This window comes from Notamacropus eugenii, chromosome 1 (genome assembly GCF_028372415.1).
Source record: "Notamacropus eugenii isolate mMacEug1 chromosome 1, mMacEug1.pri_v2, whole genome shotgun sequence".
NCBI lineage: Eukaryota > Metazoa > Chordata > Mammalia > Diprotodontia > Macropodidae > Notamacropus > Notamacropus eugenii.
Window position 1 is genome coordinate 755,572,946 of NC_092872.1, and position 13,499 is coordinate 755,586,444.

At 45.2% G+C, this 13,499-nt stretch overlaps 1 protein-coding gene across 2 annotated transcripts in view; it reads right to left on the minus strand.

Annotated features, from left to right (window-relative positions):
* The window catches only part of CYRIA (CYFIP related Rac1 interactor A), a 54,650-nt gene that overhangs the window by 14,474 nt on the left and 26,677 nt on the right, over nt 1-13,499 (minus strand). For both annotated transcript variants that reach the window (XM_072643211.1, XM_072643288.1), the window contains 4 exons: nt 4,481-4,602; nt 1,326-1,431; nt 644-780; nt 249-326 (listed from right to left, as the gene is read on the minus strand). In XM_072643211.1, the coding sequence (XP_072499312.1) occupies nt 249-326; nt 644-780; nt 1,326-1,431; nt 4,481-4,602 (443 nt within the window). The remainder of the gene's footprint in view (nt 1-248; nt 327-643; nt 781-1,325; nt 1,432-4,480; nt 4,603-13,499) is intronic.

The window sequence follows — 13,499 nt, forward strand, 5'->3', positions numbered from 1 at the left end:
GGACATCAGCCTTTTTTATTTTTAACAATATTTTGCTGGTTTTCCTGAAGGTTTTTTCCTCTAATATAATTCTTTATGATAACGGATGGTTTGGGAGGGGAGTGGATGTAGGTGATACAAAGATAAAAGACATATGAATCATTTTATTCAAAAAATAGTTTTTAAGTAGAATGACTACCATTTGTCTTTCCATAACCTTCTCTCACCCATGGCAATCCACATCCCACATGCTGACCCTGCATGCTTACGTGCATATTGTTGATTCGATTGCGGCTTATTGTCCGCCTGTAGTAGCTGAAGTCGTTCTGAATTGCGGGGTTTCTCATCTGGAAAAGGAGACAGAGAAGAGAAGCTTGGGCCAGGTCATGTGGGTGGGGCATGTGCAGCTGGAGCGGGGTGCTTCATCTTTGTGTGCCCTGGACCCCTCAGGCCATCTGGTAAAGCCAGAGTCTACTGCGGCTTGGTGCCAACATTCCCAATTTAAGGAAATGCCAGATCTCAGAAGTTAGAAAATAAAGACAGAATTGGGTTCTCGTCCACATTCATGGACTTCCTGATATCTATCCCATGCTGAGACCCTCTGAGTCACAGGGGCTACAAAGATACCCCAGGAACGTCAAGAATGGAAGCCTCCTCCCCTCACCTTCAGTTCATCAAAGCGTAGGGTGAAGTGGAGGATCTCGGCAAACTCCTTGGCCAGAGCCTGTTCTCTCTCCAGGTGCTGGGTCGGCGTGTAGGGTGGGCATGTCAGGCATTCCAGAAGATTCTGCAGAGCTTTCTCTGAAAGGTAAAGCCATGAACACACACTAGATCCCTTTCCTGACTCAGGGGAAAGTGAAGTGGATTTGAAGCCAGAGGGTGTCCAGCTCTAACCCTTTTACTTTCTTCTGTGGAGCATTAGGAAAAGTCTCTGCCTTCTGTGTCCTTCCTTTCACATGAAGGGATTGGGGCCAGGGGTGTCTAAAGTCCTTCTGAGCTCTTATTCTATGACTCTATGTCTCAGAAGTGACTTGACTTCTCTCTCTTCCTGTGAACTTGTAGAAGGAGGATGAGGGCAAGAGGATTGTGTGTTGGGATGGAGGGGGATGCCTACATGCCCCAATCCTCACTTTAACTCTGTGGGCCTCAGTGTCCTCTTTCCCAAAAAAGTGGACAACAATCCTGGTACCATTGACCTCCCAAGGCAGTTGTTTGGCCTCCGAAGGAAAATTTATATAAAGCAGGAGGTGCTCTATATGTGGGAGTTACCATCAGAAGAGTATCAAAGTATCATATTGAGATTTTAAAAACAGATAAATAAAATGAAGCTGAAAATGTGAACTCACCAAGCCGGATGGAAAATTCATAGAACCTCTTCAGCCGGACGACAAGTGGACACACTGCGTTCCAAGCCTTTTCCTGCAGCTGGATATCATTGGGATTTTGGATTGCCTACACAGGAGATGCCATGGGATGTCATGGATAGAGAAGCAGCTTCTGAGTCGGGAAAACCTGGGCTCAAGTACTGTCCCTGAAACATACTGGCTGTGTGACCCTGGACAAATCACATAACCTGACCAGACCATGTCATGGAGAAGAAGTCAACCTGCTTTGGCAGAGGAAGATTTCTCATGAGAGAGGACCTCTTCTACCATGGAATCTCAAGTTGGATGTCTCTCCTTACCCCTTCAGAGATATGAAATTATTAATCTCATTCAAATGATGGAAAAACTGAAATATGAAGAGAATACTTTCTGACTCTCATATTCTGTGTTCTAAAGTTTTATGTTCTAAGGAACCTTCAAGCTCTAATATTCTACAAACTAAGGTTCCTTCTAGGTCTAGCATTCTAGATGATTAGTTTCTTTGTTCTAAGATCTCCTCAGGTTCTAATGCTGGAGGTTCCAGAGGTCTAGGTCCTAAAGTACCTTCCAGTTCTAATACTAGGAGTTCTAAAGTTCTATCTTAAGTTCCTTTTAAGTTCCAACATTGTATGTTCTAAGATCACTTCCATTTTAATATTTTATATTTTAAAGATCTATGCCTTAAAGTTATTTCATTTCTAGTTCTAACATTATTTAGTTGCAAGCCTGAAGACTTTTGGGACACCTTATATATATTCCAAGATCATTGTCATCTCCTACATTCTCTATCCCAAGGTCCTTTCTAACACAAATGTTTCACATTCTAAAGTTCTATTTCCCAAAGGCATTTCCAATTTTAACACTAGGTTATAGTTTTGTGGCAAGATAGAAGAACAACCACAACAACTTTAGAATCTGACTCTTTTACCTGAAAACATCTCTGAGGACCTACTATGTGCAAGGCACTATGCTAGAACCTACATGGCCAGGGCCATATTCTGTGACAAAGTCATCTCCTACATGATGGTTCATTAGCTCCTTCTGAAGAACCAGCTCAGAGATTTACATCCTGAAAATGTCCTTCTCTTACCCACAATCGGTCTGCTACTAACATCACCCTGAATGAGGCTTTCATTCCTTTCTTTGCAAGGTTTCAGTGGAAGATGTTCTGAAAAACCAAATGCAAACCCCCTTCTGGCTGAAGAACATCACAAGTCTTCTGTTCCCAGAAAATCATCTCCTTTGAATGTTGGAAGTGGGAAATTCTGATGGATAGAAGAGCTCTTGCCTCTCACATGTGCCCCCACTTCCTTTATGCGGCTGCCTCCCCAATTCATCCCCTCATCTGCTCTCCTCTGGACTACTGAAATGGCCTCCAATCAGGTCCCCCTGTCTCCAGTCTCTCCTCACCTCTATCAGTCTTCCATGTGGCAGCCAGTGATTTTCCTAAAGCTCTCATCTGATCAAGATACTCACTTTACCCAAAAGCTCATACTATGGCTCCTTCTGGCCCAGGGAGAAAATACTGGCTTCTCTGTTTGGCATTTAGAGCCCTGTAGGATCAGTCTCCCAACTCCTGTCACAGACGCCTTTCACATCCCTCCTGCTTCCAAACTGAACAGCCAACGTGCTGCTACCTGGAAGTGAGAATGCTTGACCACCTTGTAGACTGCCCCCCCCACAAGATGTTTGGAATGCTTTCCCTGCTTGTCTCCACCTGTTAGTCCCCCTTGGCAGCCTTTGAGTTCCTCAAAAGTGGGCTCTTCCTGACTCCATGGGGAGCCAGCGTGTCCCCTCTAATGACATTTTATGGACTTTGTTCTCTACTTCCTCATGGACATACAGGGCAGTTCCCCCAAGAGAATGCTAACTGCTTGAGGCAGGGGCCATTATATCTTTGTGCCTGTGTCCTCTGCACTCAGCAGTGCCTGGTACATGACAGATGGACCATCGACCCATTTATTAAGTGCCTACTATATACCAGGCACTGTGCTATGAATGCTTGTTCAATGAATGAATGAATGAATGAATGAATGAATGAATGAATTCTCTGCCAGGCACTGTGCTGAGTGCTAAGGATCCAAAGCCAAGAACAAGAGGTCCCTGCACACAGTGAACTTCCTAGGAGGGGGCAGCATGTACACACCAAAATAAATCTAATATTATTTCAGAAGGGAACAATCACTCCCAAATGAGGAAATCGAAGGAATTTCCTGGAGGAGTTGATACCTAAAGAGTCATCTTTGAACGGACAGAACAACCCTGGGATGCAAGGGGAAGGGAGGGCACACTCTTGGAATAGGGGGCAGCCTGTGCCAATGTAGAGGCTGGAGATGGAAGGCTGAGTTTGGGGAATACCAAGCAAGGTCACTTTGGCTGGGACACAGAACAGAGGAAGAGGAGTGATCAGAAGGAAGGCTGCCAAGGAGGTTGTGCTGGTTGTCCTGAACACCAACCTGAGAAGACTACCTTTATTTTATATCTAATGGGATAGGAGGAGGATGGGCTGGAGGAAGTAAGGGGTGGCAATGGTAGATTTGTGTTTAGAAGTCCTTGACTGGAATCCTCGCTCTGCTGCTCAATGCCTGGGTGATATCTGGTCTCAGTTTAATCATCCATAAAATAGGGAGATTGGACCAGCTGACACTTAAGTTCTTTTCCAGCTTTAAATCTATGATCCTGGGATGATCTGAAGGGGAACAACCTGGACAGAATCAGCATCACCCCCATCCATAATGTGGGGTTGGCAATACCAGTGGCAGTGACTAGAATGGGAAGGAGTTGCTAGAAACTAGCCTTATCATCACATGTTTGCTTTCCTACAGAGTAGACTGGTTAATGACTATGCAAGCGAAAGCTAGAACACTAAATCATTATGTGAAAGGCGGATGTTGAACCCGAGTGTGCATGTCTGGATGTCGGGTAAGGGGTGGATTCAATGTCTGGTTGGATGAATTTCCTAAAATAAAGGGGACCATTCATACATTGGCTTAAATGCACATTACACCCCCTGTTCTTTCCAGGATTCTAGGAAATACTGCAGTGATGACTTCATTCCCTCCCTCTCCAACCCCCTCCCCCCCAGTTCCCCTTCTGCCGTTGTCAGGACAATATTATCATTGGCTTGGTTTACTCACATCACGAATCTCCTGGCCGGCGCCTTTGTAAGCCTGCAGGTCTGTGAGAATACTCTCTGAATCCTGAAGGACGGCACTGACCTGGTTCCAGATTTCCCTTTCACCCTCTGTAGGCTGAGCATCTAAGCAACGTGGAAAACAGGACAGACACACAGACACACATGGAGTCAGCTTCACACACAAGGAAAATTCTTTCAGTTCCCCTTAAGCCAATATCTTCAGGGTGAGAACAATGACTTCTCTTGCTTCTGGATTTTGCCTTTCAAACCACAAGGACCAGAAATTGGTCCAGAAATAGGAAATTTTCAATTCAAGTCTACAAACCTTCTTTACTTAAACACTTACTGTGTACATGGCCCTCTGCATGTCTCTTTCCAGGAGTATATAGTTTAATAGGGGGTAGACTTAGTTAAATTCCAGAATCATTGACTGAGTGTCTACTATGTATGAGGCTTCGATTGAGACTAACTTTCTGCCTCCGATATACACCAACTTTGTGATCATGGGCAAGCTAGTGAACCCCCTCAGGCAACCTTCTGATTACTCAATAAACATTTGCCAAGAGCCCACATGTCCCAGATGATCTCTAGGAGCAGGGTACAGAAAGACAAAAACAAGACTCTATGGTTATAGATAACACATTACAGGGGTTTTGAATTGCACCAAATGGATAGACTTGCCATTTGTGAAGCGCCCAACCTAGATCATACCACAGACCCAGACTTGCTCCAGTTACTAAAAGTGGTCGATCGATAAGTATTTTAAAGCACCCACTATGTGCCAGGGACTGTTGTAGCTAATGGGGACAACAAGAAAGGCAAAAGATTGTCAGTCAATACATATTTGTTTAACTCAAGAGCAGCGGCGGCTCTCACGAGCTTATAGTCTGTGTAATGGGGAAGAAAAAATGCAAACAACGACATACAAACCAGTGGTAGAGAGGATGAACTGGAGATGATCACTGAAGGGAAGGTGCTAGAATGGGGGGCGGGGGGTGGGGACTGGGAACGCCTTCCTGGAGAGATGGCGTTTAGTTGGAACTTGAAGAAAATCAATGAAACCAAGAGGTGGAGAAATGGAAGGAAACAATCTCAATCCTGGGGAATAGACGGGGAAAATACCCAGAGTCTGGAGAAGGCATGTCCCATGAGAGCAATAACGGGAAGCAGGCTTGTGTCATTGGATGGTAGTGTGTGCATCTGTGAATGTGTGTGTGAGTGTGAGAGTGTGTGTCTGTGTGTGTGTGTGAGTGTGTGTGAGTATGTGTGTGTGTATGTGAGTGTGTGAGTGTGAGGGCATATGTGTGTGTGAGTGTGTGTGAGTATGTGTGAGTATGTGTGTGAGTGTGTATGTGTGTGTGAGTGTGTGTGTGTGTGTGAATGTGTGTCTGTCAGTGTGTGTGAGTGTGTACGAGTGTGTGTGAGTATGTGTGTGAGTGTGAGAGTGTATGTGTGTGAGTGTGAGTGTGTGTGTGAGTATGTGTGAGTGTGTGTGTGAATGTGTGTGTGAGTATGTGTGTATGTGTGTGTGAGTGTGTGTGAGTATGTATATGTGTGTGTGAGTATATGCAAGTATGTGTGTGTGTGAGTGTGTGTGTGTAAGGTGTAAAAAGTCTAAAAAGCTGCAGGGAGCGGAAGGTTCTGAAAGGCTTGGGATACCAAAGGCCTGTGAGTTACGTACGACATGGAGGAGAGAGAAGGTCAAGCTTCCAGTGAATGGTTATGATGTTTTCAGTGAACTATGAAGCAAGTTTCTTAAATGAGGAGACAGCAGGAGAGGCAGTATAGACTGTGGGAGGTCTGAGGAGGCATGATGATGGGTTGTGAATGGGGCAGTGAATCACTTGGGGAGAGGTGAAAGGATTGCCTAGTAATGGTGACGGTCCAGTGGAGAGGATGTGCCACAAATCTGTGGTGGGACCAACCACAAAAGTTTTGTGATTTCCTCCAGCTGCATTCAGTGGCGGCAAGTAGGAGCAGGTGAGGGAAGGGGCTCAATGCTAGAGATGCAAAGAAGGGAACAGATTTAGTTCCCCAAAGCACTAGGAGTTTGTGATCTAATTGTGCAAGGGCAAGAGAATTGGAAGATTTGATTACAGAGCCATCTTCAATGACATTTGAAAGAGATGCCCCAAGATGGAAAAGGGGCAAATATTTTTCTTGTTTTCAAAAAAGGAAGAACAAGGTCTGCTACCTTGGACCAATTTCTAAATTTCTAAAATTTCATGGGGAATTCTAGAATGGATCATCGAAGAGACAGTTGGCCAACAGTGTGAAAGGAAAGAGGCTATTACAAAGCTGGTTTGGATCTTGCCAGACTAAGCTTATTTTCTTTATAGAGGGGATGAATAACATAGCAGATGGGGGAATGCTGTGGGTGGCGCTAACCTAGGTTTTAACAAAGTTTTCACCATAGTTTGCATAAGTTTCTTATGGATAAAGGGAAAGGGTTCAACAGTAATATCATCAGATAGCGTTAAACCTTAGTGGAAGAGTCAGACTGATTGCAAATGGTTAGAGTTAACATGGTAGGGAATCGCTAATGGAGTAACCCAGACATCTCTGTTTGGTCCTGGGCTGTTTAACATTTTTTCTTAGTGACTTGTGAAAACCAGCAGGGAAGGCTGGCTAACACACTGGATGACAGAGTGTGGATCCCAAAGGATCTTGATGGTCTGGAATATTGGGGTGAATCCAAGGTGAAATTCACCAGAGATAAACTTCTAGTCTTATACTCGTGTAAAAAATCATCCTCACCACTCCAAGATGGGGGAGACATCTGTTAGAAAGCAGTAGCTTTGAAAAAAAGATTTCAGTGGATGGCAAACCTCATGAAGAGTCAAAAAAATGAATGTAATTTTGTTGTTGTATTACTGCAGGCAAGGATCCCCAGAATAAGGAGGGTATGGATCCACTGTTAGCTGATCTCCTCAGATCTTGTCTAGAGTAAGAGTAAAAGCTCTGGGTGCCGTTGTTTAAAGCAGGACATTTATAAACTGGAAGCGGTCCAGAGGAAGTAAAGTAGGGCTTTTCAAAAAGGGCCTTGAGATCATGTGATATGATAACAAACTAAAGGACTGGGGATACTTAGCTTGGAGAAGAGGAAACAAAGGGATGGGGATGTTTTGGCTGTCTCACATTTTTGAAAGTCCATCAACTGGAGAAGGGCTTTGACTTTTCTGTTTGACAGAACTCAGAGCAGTGGATAGGGGCTGCCATTTTTGCAACATGGTAAGGTAGTCAAGCTTTTTCAGATCCACTTGGCCCCAGCACTCATGAACCAGCAAAACAGAGACTCAGCAGAATGTTAGCTATATCTGAGGATAGATTAAGGACATGGCCAGTGGCACACAGCATTAGAATTTGAATCCAGGTCCTTTGGAGACCAATCTAGTATCTGCTCCCTAATTTGTTGTCCTGTATTTCTTCTGGCAGTTGCCTCTCTCCAGATTCCATCTAATGACGACTTTCTACAACTACAATGATTTCCAATAATTTCCGTATCATTCCCAAAGATGGTTACATAAGCCAGGAAAATTTGCTGTCTTAACAAGAAAGCGCTTAAAGTCCCTGTGATTTACACAAGCAATTTCAGAAACCAATACTTTCCATAGCCTGAGGAAGCAGCTCATGCAGTCCCTGACATAGGGGATGATTTACACACCTGTTCTGGACCCAAGAAAGCTGAGTGTATTACAGCACACTCCATGCCCTCTGACCTTCCTGACATACATCTGCTTGCTAGATTCAAAGTGCCCAGTGTTTGGAATCCAACACATGCGAGATTTGTCAAGGAAGGAGACTCAGACCAGATCGAGGGAGGTTTTCATCAAAAGGATTGGGCCTCATTTGGGAGAATTTTGCCCCCAAGTGATGCTGAATATCGACTGTCGACATGTCGATAAGAGTCCAATTTCATGTTCCAGCTGGCCCCTTTTATTGGGGAATGGAGCCCTTTCATTCCAGGTAGAATGACAAGCATTCCATTCCCCCTGTCAACAGAGCTGAGGAAAGGTAGCACCGGGCTTGGCTAACCAGGAATGCTTTTGTCGGAGAGATCAGATGCCTGACTACAAGCAGGGGCCTCCAAGAGGGTGATCTTTCCCAAAGAGTGCCTCCTTAGGATCCTAGACCAGCCAAAGCCTTATTTGGCCTCTAAACCAACCATGAGAGCAGAGAATCCATCCCTGGAAATTTGCTGAACCAGCTGCACAGTTTGAGAGAAGACTTTTTTTTAAATGCCAAAGATCACAGGCAGTATGCAAGGTACCATTTATTCTGAGGTGTCTCCAGCCCTCCTGGACAGGCTGGCTTTGGCACCACAATCTATGACTCGCTCAGGGCCCTGGGGGCCACTGCACAAACACCATTGGGCCAAATGAAAAAAGAGACACACAGCAAAGCCTTCCTGGCTTCATCAATCACAGTGGTTCTTTTTTTTTTATTTTTTGTTCTTCCTTGGGATAAACTGAGGGACATAAATTGTGATCTATTATTAACATTTGAAGATGTAAAGTGGTAACGATTTATAGGAAGGCATTAACAGCTCAGAGAAAGGGGGTAGGGCATCAGAATGGAGAGATAAGTTGGAAAGCACGCGTTTGACTTAGCTGATGCATTTATTTCCACAGGACCATCCATCACCCCTCACCCCAGAGCCTCAGCCTTCTGTAATGAGGAGCCAGCAGTCTGGATTCTGAGGAAGCTCATACTTAGACCTCCCTACCTTTAGGCCAATGACATTTTGGGAGCTAGAAATGGGGAAGAGCACCTTCTGTTTCCATTGTCTCTCCTCCGATGCATCCCCCACCCAGCAGCCAAGCTCACTGCCCCTTCTTCTCTTTCCCACTCAAAACCTGTGACTTCCATTCAATTCAATTGATCCCACAGTCATTAGTTAAACCTCTACTAAAAACAAGACACTATAGATACACAAAACCAAAACCTGACCTCAAGGAGCGTTTAGTTTATGAGGAAAAGACCTAACCTACAGGTGCTTTAGTGCGTCACCACCACCTTCCACCATCTTTTCCAGACTCATCCCAAGTTATTCCCCTTCACATCCGGCCTTCTAGCCAGACAGGCTGATGTGCTGTTTCCCAGACTCTCATGTCTACTTCCACCTCTGTGTTTTTGCACAAGCAGCCCCCCTCCCCTTGGATGTAGTCCCTCCACATTTTCACCTCTTCGAGTGCCTGCTTTTTTCCCATGGGATCAGAGCTTTTAGAGATGGAAGAAACCTTAGAGATGATCAAGTCCCATCCCGTTATTTTATAACGAGAAAGCCGAAGCAGACAAGTCAAGTGATGAACCCAGGTCTTCCTGATTCCAAATTCAGTGTTCTAGCCACTGCACCATGCTGACTGACTTTCAAGGACCAACTTAGTGCCTCATCCTCCAGTCTTTCTCAATCCCCTTACTGGTTAGTATGGTCTCCCCTTGCCCTATGCCCCTGCCCCAAGTGCAGTGATAGACAGAAGAAGCCCCTTGAGAGGTGGGCCTTCGTATCAGCAGCACCAAGCCAGGTGCCTTGTATTTGGTGGATATCCTCAATTCTCCATCATCTCTTCCCCAACCCAACTTTCTCTGGCTCCCAATGACCCCTGTCCTGGTTAAGACCTCCAACACTTCTTTTCTGGTCTGCTTCAAGGGTATCCTCATTGGTCCTCCAATCCCAACCTCTCCCTTCAGTCCAGCCTTCACTCAGCTGCCGGTCTGACCACATCTATCTCCTGCTGAAGAAGCATCTGTGGCTATGGCCACAGGTTCAAATAGACGCTCTTGAGTCTGGCATGCAACTTTATCTTCCCAGGGAGACTGCACATTATCCCTCCCTGAACACTCCATGGCCAACACACTGTTGGGCTTGCTGTCCCTTCTTTCTACCACTTATTTGCCATGCCTGGAATTCCACCCCTTTTCACCTCAGCCTCTTAGAGTCACTGGCTTCTTTTAAATCACAGCTCCAGCACCACATCCCACTGGGACTTACATGGTCCCTTAAGTTGTTGGACTCACCCCCACCTTGGCTGACGTAGCTTTGTATGTATTTTTATTCACTTTTCTGAGTCTATGGTGGTAGAATAAAACCTCCCTGGGCCAGGGATAGGCTGCTTTTTTGCCCCTTTTCATTCTAGCCCCTTCACCTGGGGCTCATTGAATTCGATTTGGTGGCCAGAGTGGATGTGTACTCCCCTGGGGAGCCTTCTAGAGCACACCCTATGATGGAACAGTGGAGAGACTCTCCCAGTCTTCTCCAGATTCTAACACAAGGTACCCGAGAACAAAATGGCAGAATTTAAACACCCCAATGGCCTCAAACCTGTGGGTCATTAGTGGAAAGTGGAGCCTTCCTCCCCAAGGTCAGACGACAAGAGGAGGGGGAGGGGAGCTCATTCCATACTGTTGAACCCTTGGGCTAACACAGAGGACTTGACTCTGAAATGCTTTCCCCTCGTTCAATTATACTCCTTCAACTCAGCTCAATTATATTTCCTCATGGACTTCAAAAAGAGCGTGTGACATACTTTGCTCTTTGAAAAACAAAAGTCCAAGGTGCCAAATACATTTAAGTGTTCTCCTTACCCTTGGCCCTTCCCGAAACACTGACTGGGCCCAGTGAGTGGGCGGTCGGGGAGAGGGGCTCTTTCATGAATTCTTCCAGCTTTTCTTTCATCTTGCTTGCTAGCGTCCCTCAGGGAAAGGCAATTTCCACTGCCCAAAAGCTAAAGTTGGGGCTTTCCTCACCTTCCAGACTCCCCCCACCCCTTGCTAAAGTACTGGCTCAAACAAGTCTTTTAGGTTGGGGGGGGGGCATCGATTCAACTTGACAGTCCTGGCCTTGGTGACAAACCAATAATGCATCAGAGCTGAAGCTGAACTAGTCAGCTTGGTGTAGTTAAAGTTGGGAATTAGAGGATCACAAGTCATCAGTCATGGAGTCAGAATGAAAAGGAGGACCCTCAATTTACAGAAGAGGAAACTGAGACAGGTTGTAAGTGTCAGATGAGGGACTTGAACCCAGGGCTTCCCAATTCCTCATATTTGCTATTGAGCAAATCCCTTTCTCAATCAGGCTAATTTTGCTCTTTTAAATTGAGGGGAATAGCTCTAGAGTTCTTCTGAAGCCAAATCCTCTTCTATTCAGAAATCAGATTTATAAGGTGATAAAATTTAGATACCTCTGTATCAAGCATGTTATAGTTATGTTCATATGGACTTGGTTTTAATTCTTTTTAATAAAAACATGAGCGAGTCTAGTGTGGAGGAAAGAACTCTCTGTTTAGGCTCAAAAGGTCTGAGTCCAAGACTTAAGTCTGTTAGTTGTGTGACTCTGAGTGAGTCAATTCCCCTTCTCTCATCGTCCTTTCCTTCTCTTTTAAATAGGGATAATTCAGCTCTCTCTCTCCCTCTTCCTCTCCTCTGCAAAGAAAGGTAAATGTTGATGACTGAAAACTGGCCAATTAACTTGGGGTTTACTGGCTAGATTGGCTGATTCCTTCCTCCCTCCTTCCCTCCCTCCCTTCCTTCCTTCCTTCCTTCCTTCCTTCCTTCCTTCCTTCCTTCCTTCCTTCCTTCGTTCCTTCCTTCCTATTACCAAACCTTAAATCCATTTCCCTCTGGAGCTCACAGATTGGACAATAAGTCCCTGCCCAAGCTCCACTTAATGGTTATTTTTTGGGCCCTCCTGGCTCAGAGTGAATGTCAATATTATTTCTCTTTTCACCAGCAACCCTGAGGGTCTTCCCCTCTCAGTTTGATTTTCTTTAATTAAAGGGGGCTTCCCTTGACTCACTTCTTATAGAGGTCTATTCACTGAAGGGGCATTACCTCACTCAAAGTGAGAACCTGAAGAGGCCTTAGCCCAAAAGGGTCAGGGTCTCCCATTGTATCCGGGACCATCTCCAGTCATCCTGATGAATATCAAGCCACTGGACCCAGACAGCTCTGGAGGAGAACGTGAGGCTGGTGACCTTACACAGCCCTCCCTCACTGAAATCAGTCAACTGCAAGTCCTGGCACCATCTTGATGTCACGGTCCTCTTCGAGAACAGACAAACAAAACATCAACAGGGTGGTTGTGAGGGATGAGATTTATAAATCTAAAAATACTGGAGTCATTGACAGCCATTTTTAGATGCTGCTCACCTGGTATGCATGAAAGAGGGAAAAATGATACCCCCATTGAAACACCTTTATGATGTTACATTTAAAAGTCCCAAAGCTCTTCGTGCCCTTGCCTCTAAAATATTTTGTTTTACTTTGTGCAGACAGAGATAGCACTGTGCAGTGGACAAGAAGCTGGCTTCAGAGTCAGGAAGACCTAAATTCAAGCTCTGCTTTGGACATATGCTACTGTGGGACCCTGGATAAGTCTCTCTTGGACTGCAAATGGCAGAAAAGATGCTGCCTCATATTGGTGTGTGGCAGTGCTTCGCAAGGGAACACTTGATTACAGGTTCAGTAAGGTCAAGATAAGTACTACCACCACCATTACCACTATTACTGTCACCACCATCACCACCACCAACCACTAAAGTAGCTAGCTAAGTAGCATTTACACAGCACTTTACAATTTACAAAGGGCTTTTCCTATGATAACTCATTGGATCAAGTCCCCACCAGCATGTTCCCTTTTTTTGTTCAGGGGCCAGTAACTAGCACCCTAGATCCAAGGACATAAAAACACTTTCCCTCATTACTTCCAGGGTATACGATACTCTGTCATATATCAACTCAGCCTCTGCGGAAGTAGGCTTACCACTTAGTTCACTTTCTACATAACAATAGTCTCACCAAATTGACATCCAAAGCCAGTATCTCTGCTGGATGAGTGCTGTTTCAGCTTTTGCTAAAAGATGCCTCAAGAAGATCATTCCTTTCTCCTCAGGGCATCAGTGCTAGGCTGGCTGTAATCACTTGGTCAGTCTCTCACTCCCAGATTCCTGTGGTTAGTTATCCTGGCCCCTTGACACTCCCAAGGTCAGCAGCTTCACTCCCTTAACCAGCCACCATGAATG